The following is a 14,724-nucleotide window of genomic DNA, read 5'->3' on the forward strand; positions in this document are numbered from 1 at the left end:
GCAACTGTAAATGGGATCAGTTCCTTGATTTCTCTTTTTGTCGCTTCATTGTTGGTATATAGGAATGCAATTCTGTGTGTTGATTTTATATCCTGCAACTTTGCTGAATTCATGAAGCAATTCTAGCAGTTTTTTGGTGGAATCTTTTGGGCTTTCCATATAGAGTATTATGTCATCTGCGAAGAGTGAAAGTTTGACCTCCTTCTGGCCTATTTGGATTTTATTTCTTTGTGTTGTCTGATTGCAGAGGCTAAGACTTCCAATACTATGTTGAATAACAGTGTGAAAGTGGACATCCCTGTCTTGTTCCTGACCTTGGGGGGAAATCTCTCAGTTTTTCCCTATTGTGGATGATATTAGCGTTGGGTCATTCATATATGGCTTTTATGGTCTCGAGGTATGCTCCTTCTATCCCTACTTTCTTGAGGGTTTTTATCAAGAAGGGTTGCTGTATTTTGTCAAATGCTTTCTCTGAATCTATGGAGAGGATCATATGGTTCTTGTCCTTTCTTTTATTGATGTGATGAATCATGTTAATTGTTCTTCAGATATTGAACCAGCCCTGCATCCCAGGTATAAATCCCACTTGGTCGTGGTGAATAATTTTTTTTAATGTATTGTTGGATCTGGTTGGCTAATACCTTGTTGAGTTTTGCATCCATGTTCGTCAGGGAAATTGGTCTATAAGTCTCCTTTTTAGTGGGGTCTCTGTCTGGTTTTGGAATCAAGGTAATGCTGGCTTCATAGAAAGAGTTTGGAAGTTTTCCTTTAATTTCTATTTTTTGGAACAGCTTCAAGAGAATCGGTGTTCCTTAATGTTCCTCTTCCTTAAATGTTTGGTAGAATTCCCCTGGAAAGCCATCTGGCCCTGGACTCCTGTTTTTTGGCAGATTTTTGATTACTAATTTGATTTCCTTACTGGTTACGGGTCTGTTCAAATTTTCTATTTCTTTCTGCTTCAGTTTTGGTAGTGTATATGTTTCTAGAAATTTGTCCATTTCTTCCAGATTACTCATTTTATTGGCATATAACTGGTCGTAATATTTTCTTATTATTGTTTTTATTTCTCTTGTGTTGGTTGTGATCTCTCCTCTTTCATTCTTGATTTTATTTATTTGGGTCCTTTCCTTTTTCTTCTTGATCAAACTGGCTAGTGGTTTATCAATTTTGTTAATTCTTTCAAAGAAGTAGCTTCTGATTTCGTTATCTGTTCTGTTTTTCTTTTGGTTTTGATAGCATTAATGTCTGCTCTCATCTTTATTATTTCCTGTCTTCTGCTGGTTTGGGGTTTTATTTGCTGTTCTTTTTGCAGCTCCTTAAGGCATGAGGTTAGGTTGTGTATCTGAGATCTTTTTTCCTTCTATAGGAAGGCCTGGATTGCTATATACTTTCCTCTTATGACTGCCTTTGCTGCGTCCCAGAGGTTTTGGGTTGTGGTGTTATCATTTTCAGTGACTTTCATATACTTTTTAATTTCCTCTTTAACTGCTTGGTTAGCCCATTCATTCTTTAGTAGGATGTTCTTTAGTCTCCAAGTATTTGTTACCTTTCCAAAATTTTTCTTGTGGTTGATTTCGAGTTTCATAGCGTTGTGGTCTGAAAATATGCATGGTATGATCTCGATCTTTTTGTACTTACTTAGGGCTGATCTGTGTCCCAGTATATGATCTATTCTTGAGAACATTCCATGTGCACTGGAGAAGAATGTATATTCTGCTGCTTTAGGATGAAATGTTCTGAATATATCTGTTAAGTCCATCTGGTCCAGTGTGTCATTCAAAGCCATTGTTTCCTTGTTGATTTTTTGATTAGATGATCTGTTCATTGCTGTGAGTGGATGTTCAAGTCTCCTACTATTATGGTACTACTATCGATGAATTTCTTTATGTTTTTGTTTAATTGATTTATATATCTGGGTGCTCTCACATTTGGCGCATAGATGTTTACAATTGTTAGGTCTTCTTGGTGGATAGACCCCTTGATTATGATAAAATGCCCTTCTGCATCTCTTGATACAGTCTTTATTTTAAAGTCTAGATTGTCTGATATAAGTATTGCTATTCTGGCTTTCTTTTGTTGACCATTAACATGATAGATGGTTCTCCAACCCCTTATTTTCAATCTGAAGGGGTCTTTAGGTCTAAAGTGGGTCTCTTGTAAACAGCATATAGATGGATCTTGTTTTCTTATCCATTCTGTTACCCTATGTCTTTTGATTGGAGCATTGAGTCCATTGATGTTTAGAGTGAGTACTGAAAGATATGAATTTATTGCCATTATGTTGCTTGTAGAGTTGGAGTTTCTGGTGGTGGTCTCTGGTCCTTTCTAATCTTTGTTGCTTTATATATATATATATATATATATATATATATATATATATATATACACACACACACACACATATAGATAGATAGATAGATAGATAGATAGATAGATAGATAGATATGTACATGTATATGTATATATATGTATATATATCAAATATATATGTGTATATATATATATATTTTTTTTTTTTTCATCTTTTCTCCCCTCAGAGAGTCCCCCTTAAAATTTCTTCCAGGGCTGGTTTAGTGTCACAAACTCCTTTAACTTTGTTTGTCTGGGAAACTTTTTATCTCTTCTTCTATTTTGAACGACAGCCTTGCTGGATAAAGAATTCTTGGCTGCAAATTTTCCTGATTCAGCACATTGAATATATCCTGCCACTCCTTTCTGGCCTGCCAAGTTTCTGTGGATAGGTCTGCTGCAAACCTGATCTGTCTTCCCTTGTAGGTTAGGGACTTTTTTTCCTTTGCTGCTTTCGTGATTCTCTCCTTGCCTGAGTATTTTATGAATTTGATTGTGATATGCCTTGTTGATGGTTGGTTCTTGTTGAATCCACTGGGGGTCCTCTGTGTTTCCTGGATGTTGATGTCTGTGTCTTTCCCAATGTTAGGAAAGTTTTCTGCTATGATTTGCTCATATAATCCTTCTACCCCTATTTCTCTTCCTCTTCTGGGACCCCTATGATTCTGATGTTGTTTGTTTTTAATGAGTCACTGATTTCTCTAATTCTTAAATTGTGCTCTTTTGTCTTAATCTCCCTCTTTTTTTCTGCTTCTTTATTCTCTATACGTTTATCCTCTATATCGCTGATTCTCTGTTCTGCCTCGTCCATCCTTGCCACCGCTGCATCCATCCGTGATTGTAGCTCAGTTATAGCATTTTTAATTTCATTGTGGCTATTTTTTACTTCTTTTATCTCTGAGGAAAGGGATTCTAATCTATTTTCGACTCCAGCTAGTATTCTTATTATCGTGATTCTAAATTCTGGCTCAGACATCTTGCTTGTATCTGTGTTGATTAAATCCCTGGCTGTCGTTTCTTCTTGCTCTTTCTTTTGGGGTGAATTCCTTTGTTTTGTCATTTTGAAGGGAGAAAAGGAATTAATGAGGTAGAAAAATTGAAATTAAAATAAAATTAAAAATATTAAAATTAAAAAATTAAACACACACACACACAAAATCTAATAAATGATGCTAGATCCTAGGTTTGTTTTGGTCTGGGTGTTGAAAGTGGTTTGACAGATTAGAGAAAAAAAGGTGGGGGGGAAGGAAATCGTTTGCGATTTTGAAAAAATGAATACACTGAAGTAGACTAAAATTAGATGATGGGAGTAAAATAGAATTTGAAAAAAATTACACAAAAGTAAAGAATATAGTAGAAAAATTTAAAGGAAAATTTTTTTTTTAATTTTTTTTTCAACGTTTATTTATTTTTGGGACAGAGAGAGACAGAGCATGAACGGGGGAGGGGCAGAGAGAGAGGGAGACACAGAATCGGAAACAGGCTCCAGGCTCCGAGCCATCAGCCCAGAGACTGACGCGGGGCTCGAACTCACAGACCGCGAGATCGTGACCTGGCTGAAGTCGGACGCTTAACCGACTGCGCCACCCAGGCGCCCCTTAAAGGAAAATATTTTTAATAAAAATTAAAAATAAAATGAATTTTTTCTCTTTCTGCATTCAAGAAAAAGAAAAGAAATGAAAAAGTGAAAAAAGAAAAGTTTAAAAAAAGGAAATCGTTTGAAAATTTGAAAAGGTGAATACACTGAAGTGGACTAAAATAAAATGATGGAAGATAGAATTTGAAAACATTTACACAAAAGTAAAAATATAGTAAAAGAAAATTAGAGAAAAATGTTTTTTTCTTTAAATTTTTTAATGTTTATATATTTTTGAGACAGAGAGAGACAGAGCATGAACAGGAGAGGGTCAGAGAGGGAGGGAGACACAGAATCCGAAGCAGGCTCCAGGCTCTGAGCTGTCAGCACAGAGCCCGAGGCGGGACTTGAGCTAATGGACTGGGAGATCACAACCTGAGCTGAAGTGAGACACTTAACCGAGCCACCCAGGTGCCCCAAAGAAAAATATTTTTAATAAAAATTGAAAACAAAAATGAATTTTTTCTTTCTGTATTCAAGAAAAAGAAAAATAGTGTAAAAGAGAAAAAAAGACAGAAAGAAAATTTAATAGATGGACCTGCTAACAGATTGAAATAGGACTGAAATTACTTCGTTTTACCCTGGAAGTCAGACTATGTAGTGCTTTATAGTCCATAAACTAACTAGGCGGTGAGACTTGTGTTCTTGAAGAGCAAGGTTGGCACAATTGGGCGGGGTTCAGTGTAATGGCTCCGTTCTCCACTGGGTAGCGCTGCTAGCCTACTGGGGTGGTTTGTTGCCGCGCTCATACGTGCGTATCCGCGTTGGTGGGAGCGGTGAAAATGGCGTCTCAGATACCCAGTCTCTAGTATCAGAACTCTGTTCTCCCCGATCAGCAATGGCGCACCTGTCCTCTGTCTTCAGCTTTCGTCCACTCCCTGATCCTTCACTGTCCGTGACCAAGCCCCAGGCTGTACCTCTAGCCTGAGTTTTGGCTCAGATGCACCTGTTTTCCCCGGCCCCTTATTTATGAAGGACTGCAGCATTGACGCATTCCACCCCTCTGTCAGAGGGTCTCACTGAGCAATGGCCGAATGCCGGCTGCACCCAGGAACGCTTGCTGGACCCTGCTGCTGCCAGTGCCCCGAGACTGCGGCCAGGTGCCAGCCTGCCCCAGAAAAAGTTTGCGAGATAGTGTAGCAGCAGCATTTCAGGGATTATGGAAAATTACAACACACACCTGGCACCAGGCTTCACCCTTGACGACCTTGTTCCAGCACCAGTGAATGTGGCTGTTTTCCGGGGTCTGCTGGGACCAGGTGGCTTCAACAGTCTCTACCAAGTGTCCTTCCAGCAGTGGAACCGCCTTTCCCCGTGTGGCCCGAGAACCTCCTGGACTCCACCCTGTTCCTGGGGATTCGCCCTTCCCACCAGAGCACTGCCAGGTATCAAGCTGTGGAGTTGCAGACTTTGCGCTCCCCTTGTTTACAGTCTTAATGGAATTTAAACACTCTCCTTTCTCCTTTCTCCCTTTTTAGTTTAGTCCTTGTGGCTGTTTCCAATTTTCCACTTTCTCTCCAGCTGCTTTTGGGGAGGGGTGCTTTTCCTGTATTCTCCCCCCGCCCCAGTCTCCGTCTTCTCTCTGCCTGCAAAAGTGGCTCCCTGCCCACCGCCGGCTTCTTTCTCCCCAAGTTCACCTCTCTGTGCCACATACCTGCTGAATTCTGTGTTCAGGTTGTGCAGATTGTTGTGTTAATCCTCCAATCAGTTTTCTAGGTGCATAGGATGGTTTAGTGTTGGTCTGGCTGTATTTCATGGACGCGAGACACACAAAAAACTTCCATGCTGTTCTGCCACCTGGGCTCCTCCCCCTACATTGTCTAATATTAATATGACCATTCCAGATTTCTTTTGATGAGTGTTGACATGGTACCCCTTATTCATTCTTTTACTTTTAAGCTATTTGTGACATTATATTTAAAGCTGGATTCTTGTAGATAACACAGAGTTGGTTCTTGCTCTCTAATTCAATCTGGCCATCTGTTCTTAAATTGTGTTGTTGACCATTTACATTTAACATGATCATTGAGGGATACTGTAGAGATCATAGGTAGATTCTAACTCCATAAGTCCTGTTTAGATAGCCAGGCTGGAACCATACTGATTGATTGCTACCTGTCCTCTGAGTATAGTTAAGTATTTTGGCTATTATTCCTGCCCTTAGGAAGATTTGTTGACCTAAAAGCATAAAAGCTTTGTCTCTGTCTGAAGGGTGTATAGAAACATATTTTTTTAGGGGTGGGGGGAAGGTCCTCTTAAAAAAATTATGGACCTTCTTTGTAGCAACATCTGGGGGCTGCAGCAGAGGAATAATGGCAACAAAGCATGTTCCTGCAGACAGGGCCTTCCCAGCTACGTTCCCTAAGCCTTGACTCCTGCAGGTTACAGAGAGAATATCTGAAAAGTTTCCAAGGCCTCCGAAGAGGGATAGGAGGGAGATGAGAATTGAGAGCCACTGGGACTCTGCATAGGATGTGGGATGGACAGCCCACCTCAGGGACTGCATAGAAAATAGAGTTGATTCTTTGAGGATGAGTAACACCATCCAAACTGAGGCGGGACCCAAGTAGGCAGGACAGAACCGTGGAACTTGCACACGAGGCAAGGCCAGTGCTAAGAGTACAGCGGGAAGTAACATTGGCCAGTGAGGTTGGGATGATGAGTGCTAGGGACAGGGAGGTCAGTGCCCAATATCTTCAAGATGAGTATCTTTGAGCCAAAGCCAGAGAGGACCAAGGGCAGCACTGTTAAGATATTCCCCATCCCTCATGAGGACAAGGTCATCAGCAAGGCCTGTCCTTGATTCCTTTGGATAATGGCATATAATCACATCATCTGTGAATCATGATACATTTGCTTTCACGGTTTCATAGTTATCTGGCTTCCATTTCGTGTCTTGGCGAACAGACAAGATTTCTAGAACCGCAGAAATTCTAATTTTGTTTCTAATTTCAATGGGAATAATACTGCCAGTTAACTAACATGTACTGAGCAGTTATTATTATGTGTCAGGTACTGTTCCAAGCATCGTGTATGTATTATCTTATTTCTCCGTCACTATCGTTATTTCCACTTTACAGTGATTAAACTGTGGCCAGAGAGTTTAAATAATTTACCTAAGACAACAAGTGGCAGAGTTGGGTTGTGGGCTCTGACTCTAGACCCTGTTGGTCTTCACCTCTAGACAGGTGTGCTGATAAATATTTAACATCCAGCTCTCTGAAAAAAAGCCCTGATTTGTAACATATGCCAATTTTTACGATGTAAATACTCCCTCTATGGCTGACATGGCATCACTGAACATGGATTTGGAAAGAGATCCTTGTAGTTCCTCTTGGGAGCTGAAACTGGCCACTGTAGCAAATTCTAGCACACCACAGTGTTACGCAGTAAGGCAAAGAGGTGTTGTTTAAGGTACCTATTAGTTGGATTCTTTGTTGTTGTTTTTTATTTGTTTAAATTTATTTTTGAGACAGAGAGAGACAGAGCACGAACAGGGAAGGGTCAGAGGGAGAGGGAGACACAGAATCTGAAATAGGCTCCAGGCTCTGAGCTGTCAGCACAGAGCCTGACGCGAGGCTCGAACTCGCGGACCGCGAGATCATGACCTGAGCCAAAATTGGACGCTTAACGGGCTGAGCCACCCAGGCACCCCTGGATTCTTTGGTTTTAAGAAATAAAAAATCAATTGGACCTGGCCCAGCAGAAGATGGAATTTACTGGAAGGATACAGTCTCAGAATGAAGAGCGGGAGGCAACAGGGTCTCAGGAGGGTTGGGAATAAGAAACACATGTGTTATGGGGCCTTGACGGGTCCCTTTCCCTGAGTCTCTGTTGACCACAGCAATGTTCCTGTACTCTGGCCCACAGGGCAGAACACTACTGTCCATTGCTCCTGAACTTGCTCGCAGAGGTTCCTGCCACAAGCATAGCCTGAGGTCCTCTCTGACCAGTTCAGTTGGGTCAAGAGTCAGCCCCAGGTCAGTCAGCTATGGCCATGTGACTTTAGTGAGTCTGTGTGCCTCTGTTCACGATCATATTGGAGATGTCGGTCTAGATTAGGACCAGGCCCTTCTGTCTTTGAAATTCTGTTACACATAGAGCTCATCATCATATTGTGGTCCTCTGGGCTCCCCTTCATCTGGGCCCTGATGACCTTTCTGACTGATGTCATCCCTGTCAGTGTCCCCTTTGCTCCCTCTGCCATTCTGGCCTTCCTGTTGGCCCGTGAGCATTACAAGCTCATTCTCACCTCAGGGCCTTTGTACTTGCTCTTCCCCAGCTCTTCTCATGGCTTATACCCTCTCTTCATTCAGAGCATCTCTCCCTGAGTGCCTCCTTGAAACAGTCCACTCTATTCATGCCATCTTCCTACTTGCTTCATTGTTCTTCACAATGCTTAATATGACCCAAAATTGTATCGCGTGTTCCACTATCTGCTTCCCACTGTCACATAACCCACTGGGAAATTTATTTGTTTATGGCTTGTATTTTCAGCATCTGGACTGGTGCTTGGCATGCAGTAGATATTCAAAATCCATTTGTTGGGGCGCCTGGGTGGCACAGTCGGTTAAGCGTTCGGCTTCAGCCAGGTCACGATCTCGCGGTCCGGGAGTTCGAGCCCCGCATCAGGCTCTGGGCTGATGGCTCAGAGCCTGGAGCCTGTTTCCGATTCTATGTCTCCCTCTCTCTGCCCCTCCCCTGTTCATGCTCTGTCTCTCTCTGTCCCAAAAATAAATAAACGTTGAAAAAAAAAATCCATTTGTTGAATGCATGGTTAAATGAATGAAAGTAGGAATGAGTTGCAAAGTTATTAAGAATTATACATTTAACAATAAACCCTTCCTGGGGGCCTGGGTGGCTCAGTTGTTAAGCATCTGACTTCAGCTCAGGTCATGATCTCATGGCTTGTGACTTTGAGCCCCGCTTTGGGTGAGCCCCACTTCTCTCTCTCTCCCTCTTTCTCTGCCCCTCACTCACTTGCGCCCTCTCTCTCTCTCGAAATAAAATAAAATAAAAATAAACTCTTCCTGCAATTATTATTACACTATATATTAACTGACTTGGATTCATTTATTATTATTTTTTAATATAAAATTTATTATCAAATTGGTTTCCATACAATGCCCAGTGCTCATCCCAACAGGTGCCCTCCTCAATGTCCCTCACCCACTTTCTCCTCCCTCCCACCCCCATCAACCCTCAGTTTATTCTCAGTTTTTAAGAGTCTCTTATGGTTTGCTTCCTTCCCTCTCTGTAACTTTTTTTCCCCCCTTCACCTCCCCCATGGTCTTCTGTTAAGTTTCTCAGGATCCACATAAGAGTGAAAAACATATGGTATCTGTTTTTCTCTGCCTGACTGACTTCACTTAGCATTAACACTCTCCAGTTCCATCCACGTTGCTACAAAAGGCCACATTTCATTCTTTCTCGTTGCCATGTAGTATTCCATTGTGTATATAAACCACATCTTCTTTATCCATTCATCAGTTGATGGACATTTAGGCTCTTTCCATAATTTGGCTATTGTTGAAAGTGCTGTTATAAACATTGGGGTACAAATGCCCCTGTGCATCAGCCCTCCTGTATCCCTTGGGTAAATTCCTAGCAGTGCTATTGCTGGGTCATAGGGTAGATCTATTTTTAATTTTTTTGAGGAATCTCCACACTGTTTTCCAGAGCGGCTGCACCAGTTTGCATTCCCACCAACAGTGTGAGAGGGTTCCCGTTTCTCCACATCCTCGCCAGCATCTATAGTAACTGACTTAGATTTAAATAAAATTAAAAAAAAAATAAACCTTAATTATTATGTTAGTTTTCAAATGTTTTTGCTTATTCTGTACCTGAGTAAAAAAACGTTTCTTTAAAAAGGAGATGTAATTCACATTTTTAGTGCTCTGACCTTTCCTAACCTACCTCTTAGCCTACCTTCTCCCAGTCTTCCCTACAGTATTCTAAATTCGTGACATTTTGTGGTAATGTGTGGAAATAGGCTTTTCCTGTTCATTCGAGGCAGAAAATAGTTGATATTAATTATGATTTGATGATAGGTATGCCGTCTTGGAAAGAAAAGGAGTGGCTTAGAGAACCAGTGTTTTGTTTTCTGTTTTTAAAGGCTCTGAGCAAGCAGAAAATGGTATCCATTTGTTTACAATGCAAGAGTCACCTTTAGTTAAACCCAGCAGAGTAACTCAGAACTATCATCCACATAGACAGGAAAAATGGCCTCCTAATTGAAAGAAAAGATTTTAAAAAGCACATTTTCAAAAGGGTACCAAAAAAGGACATTTCTCTTTCTCACAAAAAATTCAGAGCAAGAAAGAAAATATTATTTTCACAAGAGAAAGCATGCATGTGGCCATAGACAAGCCCTTTTTCCTTCCAAAGCAGGAGATTTTCAGTTGAAGAAAATTGACAACTTTGCCTCCAGCCTGAATTTTATGGTTTTCACCAGCAACAGCTGTGTTTACTGATGGCCCTACATTGCCCCCAAACAAATTCAAGATTAAGTAAAGGGCTGGTGTTCTGAGACAATTACCAACAAAACGAACATTCTCTTACTGTTTGTGGAGCTCCAGGCTTCATGTCCTTACCTTTGAAAAATTAACTCAGAAGTTGTTGCTTTTAAAGGCAAAAGTTGATATATTTGGTAAAATAGAGTGTTTATACTGCTAAAGCTGTGGTTTTCAACCTTAGCTGTACCTTAGCCTCACCTGGGAGCTTTGAAAGGAAGCACCAACCCAATGCCTGAGTTCTACCCCAACCCAGGTAAAGGAAAAGGTGGGCCCGTAGATCCTAATTGTTGTTAGTGTCTTGATTAACGGAATCCCACCCTGGATGGGGCTTCCGGTGGGGTTGCTCACGATCCTGCTCCCGGACCAAACGGTGAGGAAGGTAAGCTTGTCTTGGCTCTCTCATCTGCCTTGGTGGGCCCCTCTCCCTATTCCTGGAAACTTTCCCTCCTGAGCTATTTCTCAGGTGTTCTTATCTTGCCCTGTGCCCAGAGTGAAGCTATCAGCCTCCAAGGAAATTCTTCCTTGCTAAAAAATAATCCCACAAAGCTCTGGCCCTTCCCAGTGCAGTATTATCCCTCTCAAAAACAAACAACAAAAAGCCCCCAAAACCAAAAAATCCACCACGTACTAGAAAAAAAAATGTGGAATGCCACATGTTGCCGCTGGGGAGTTTGAGGTAGAATTAAGGAGTGGAGAGGGGTGCTCCTGGATCCCATCAGGTCCCTTCTGGTCAGCAACAGTCTCCTCCAAAAGGAAGTTCTGCTGGGTGACTCTGGCAAGTTACTTAACCTCTCTGTGCCTCCGTTTCCTCATCTATAAAATAGGGATGGTATTAATTCTGACCCACAAAGTTGTTGTGAGGACTAAATATATAAAGCATTTCCCCCAAGAGTATTCGACACACAATAAGCAGTCCATGCACATTAGTAGTTATTACTATAATTTCAAATTCTTGACTTTATAATTAAATGAGGGGGAGCTCCACATGGAGTGGGCAAATAAACTCAGAGAAAGCATTGCCCTGATAGAGTCCCGAAAAATATTTTGAACTACGACATCCTCACTGGCATATGTGTCTAGCTCCAATAACCCAAGGCAGTGCTTAATTTATGCCCTCCATTTAAATGTATAAATTCCAGAAGCCTTTGAAACAAAAATTCCCTTCTTTTTACTGCATAATCAACCTCGTATTTCTAGGAGTCTTGGGAAATGATGGAAATGAGGATGAACAACTGCATAGCTGGAGAGAAACCAGTACCTTTCTAATTGCCTAGTTAACGCAACACAGAAATTAATGAATTCAACAAACATTTAATAATAAACCCTGTGCCAGATGTCCTGCTAGGAAGTGGGGATGCCACAGGGAGGAGACATGGTCCATGTCCTGATGTAGCTCTCAGTCGAGGGAGCTTCTGGAAGGGGTATTGTCCAGTCTCAAGCCACAGCCCAGAGCGATGAGGATATGCTTAATCCCCGTTATCGTCAGCATCTGTTTGAAGCCTTCCAGATGCACCATAATGTGTGAGGACGTTATGAAGAGGTTGGACTTGTCTCTCCTCTCGGAGATCTTACTTTTTCAAGAAGACTGGCTGGTCAAACGATTTATGTATTCTTTTGCAGGAAATAGGCAAAAAGAAAAGTAGGGAGTGGGAGCAGAAATGCCCAGGGGTAACCTAATTGCCTTCTGTCCTTGCAAGAACACGAATGTTTGTCCCCTGACACGCAGGCTTCTTAGCTTCTCAGTGACTGCTCTGAATGTACTGGGTGTCAAATTTGGGTGGTGTGTCACCTATTTTCTTTTTAGAAGTTTCCCAGTGAAGGCTTAAAAGCATGTTTTTATTTTGCTTTGTTTTCAAGTTTCACTAAATTCTTAGAAGCTTCTGGATGGCTTAAAACTATGTTTAGATTATGCGAAAAGTGGAGCCTAATATTACACAAAAGAAGCTTTTAAAATTGCCTAAAAATTGAATTTTTGTTAATAGTAACTTTTGAGCTGAACATTTCTAAGATTCCTTTTAGTTTTAAAGAGTCCTAAGATGTACATCGTAATCTAAGAGATCTTCATTTACTTTTGAGCTTTTATTCGCAATGACCTTCTGCACTTGGCATTATTCCACCTCTTTCCTGTAGCCTCTCTGTTATAACAAGTTGCTAACTCGCAGGAATACTTCAGGGAGCTTACTGTCTAATGTAGCATTACTGTGACTTTGGTTTAAAAACTCATTTGTATCCATTTTACTTTCCCATCCGTTTGTTTTATAAGATCTAATTTGCTTTTTAAAAGTGTGGTGTGGTGGCGAGTCTCAAAGATGAACCCCACAGACCCCACTTCAGAATACGTGCCCTCGTGTAGACCTCCCTTTTGCAGATGTCATCTGGGCTTGTGACTTGCTTTAACCAATAGGATGTGGTAAGAGTGATGGGGAGCCCATTCCATTCTGAGGCTTTAAGAGGCTGGGCAGGTCTGCTTCCTCCTCTTGGAACGTTTGCCGTGGGGAGTCCTGTGCTCATATAAAAGTAAATTCACTACCCTGATGGAGAGACCACTCAGAGCAACCACAGAAAGAGGCTCTAAGACTACATGGGGTAGGGGTGGGGTCCCACTGCTTCACAGCCCTGGTTGAACATCCAGATGACTCCAGTCCAGCTGCCTTCTGACTTCAGTTACATCAAAGATCCCACAAGAGGCCAGCAGAAGAACCACCTAGCTGAGCCCAGCAAGACACAGAAAAGAGGGACAATCAAATGCCCTAAGTTTTGAGGCAGTTATGCAGCATAGTTAACGATACATGACAAACCTGTTGACCGTAAGACTCCAAATGAAGAGATAGTGATTGGTTTCCTCCAAATAATTCATATAACCAACCTGAAGAATTTTTACAGGAAAGCAAACTTACAATGCACACAATGTCTAGGTCAGTGAATAGCATTTTTATTCTCGATCAAAAAACTCGTCAAAAAGTGGGATTCTCTCTGTCCTGGTCCTGACCAGTGCTTGTGGTTTATTCTCGCTTTTCCTTAACTCATCGGAGTCAGAACTAGAACTGTCCCAGAGAAGCTGTCCCCGGGCCTCTTGTTCACGGAGCCACATTTCCATTTTGCCAATTTTCCGGGGACGACAGTCATTCCTTGCTTGATGTTCCCCCAAATCTTCATTCTGTGAATTTCCTACAGAAAATTTAAAGTTTATTGAATTTTTCCCCCTAACAATGATTTATTTGTTTATTAAGTGCCTAGATTTTTATGAACACATAATAATTTGTTTGATGTTCTTATAAATATATATATTTGGGAGAGCTTGGGTTAGTTAGTTGAGTGTCCAACTCTTGATTTCAGCTCAGGTCATGATTTCATGGTCATGAGCTTGAGCCCCACATCAGGCTCCATGCTGGTCATGGAGCTTGCTTGGGATTCTCTTTCTCTCTCTCTTTCTCACCACCCCTTCTTGCCCCTTTCTCTGGCTCATGCGCTCTCTCTCAAAAAACTTTTTTTTTAATCTTCTGAAAGTCACAAGAATAATATAATACCTTCCTATATGCCCCAACTCATTGATAACGTTTTGTCACAATATTGCTTTCATTTTATACACATGCATGAACATATGTACACATGTTTTCAGCTGAGCTATTTGAGAATTAGTTGCAATTACATCCCCCCAAATACATCACCACAAATCTCACAGCAAGGGCACTTTTCCTACATAGTTGCAATATAACTATTAGGAAATTACTTAGAAAATTTAACATTGATATATTATTGTTTTCTAATATATGGTCTACATTCTAATATTCATGGTTGTCCCAGTAATGGTCTTTATAATTGCTTCTTGTTTGTGTGTTTGTGTTTTATTTATTTATTTATTTATTTATTTATTTATTTATTTTTTGGAATTTTATAATTTTTTTAATTTATATATGAAATTTATTGTCAAATTGGTTTCCATACAACACCCAGTGCTCATCCCAAAAGGTGCCCTCCTCAATACCCATCACCCACCCTCTCCTCCCTCCCACCCCCCATCAACCCTCAGTTTGCTCTCAGTTCTCAACAGTCTCTTATGCTTTGGCTCTCTCCCACTCTAACCTCTTTTTTTTTTTTTTCCTTCCCCTCCCCCATGGGTTCCTGTTAAGTTTCTCAGGATCCACATAAGAGTGAAACCATATGGTATCTGTCTTTCTCTGTATGGCTTATTTCACTTAGCATCACACTCTCCAGTTCCATCCA

At 41.1% G+C, this 14,724-nt stretch overlaps 1 protein-coding gene across 5 annotated transcripts in view; it reads right to left on the reverse strand.

The window, feature by feature from the left end:
• Positions 1 to 13,410: 13,410 nt before the first annotated feature.
• CCDC198 (coiled-coil domain containing 198) overlaps positions 13,411 to 14,724 on the reverse strand; it is a 37,450-nt gene continuing 36,136 nt past the window's right edge. For 3 of the 5 annotated variants that reach the window (XM_040477255.1, XM_040477254.1, XM_040477256.1), the window contains exon 6: positions 13,411 to 13,668. In XM_040477255.1, the coding sequence (XP_040333189.1) occupies positions 13,433 to 13,668 (236 nt within the window). In that variant the 3' untranslated portion in view covers positions 13,411 to 13,432. The remainder of the gene's footprint in view (positions 13,669 to 14,724) is intronic. The other 2 variants (XR_005790913.1, XR_005790914.1) reach the window with 2 other exon arrangements.

This window comes from Herpailurus yagouaroundi, unplaced genomic scaffold (assembly GCF_014898765.1).
Source record: "Herpailurus yagouaroundi ecotype Mexico unplaced genomic scaffold, PumYag 141, whole genome shotgun sequence".
Taxonomy (NCBI): Eukaryota; Metazoa; Chordata; class Mammalia; order Carnivora; family Felidae; genus Herpailurus; species Herpailurus yagouaroundi.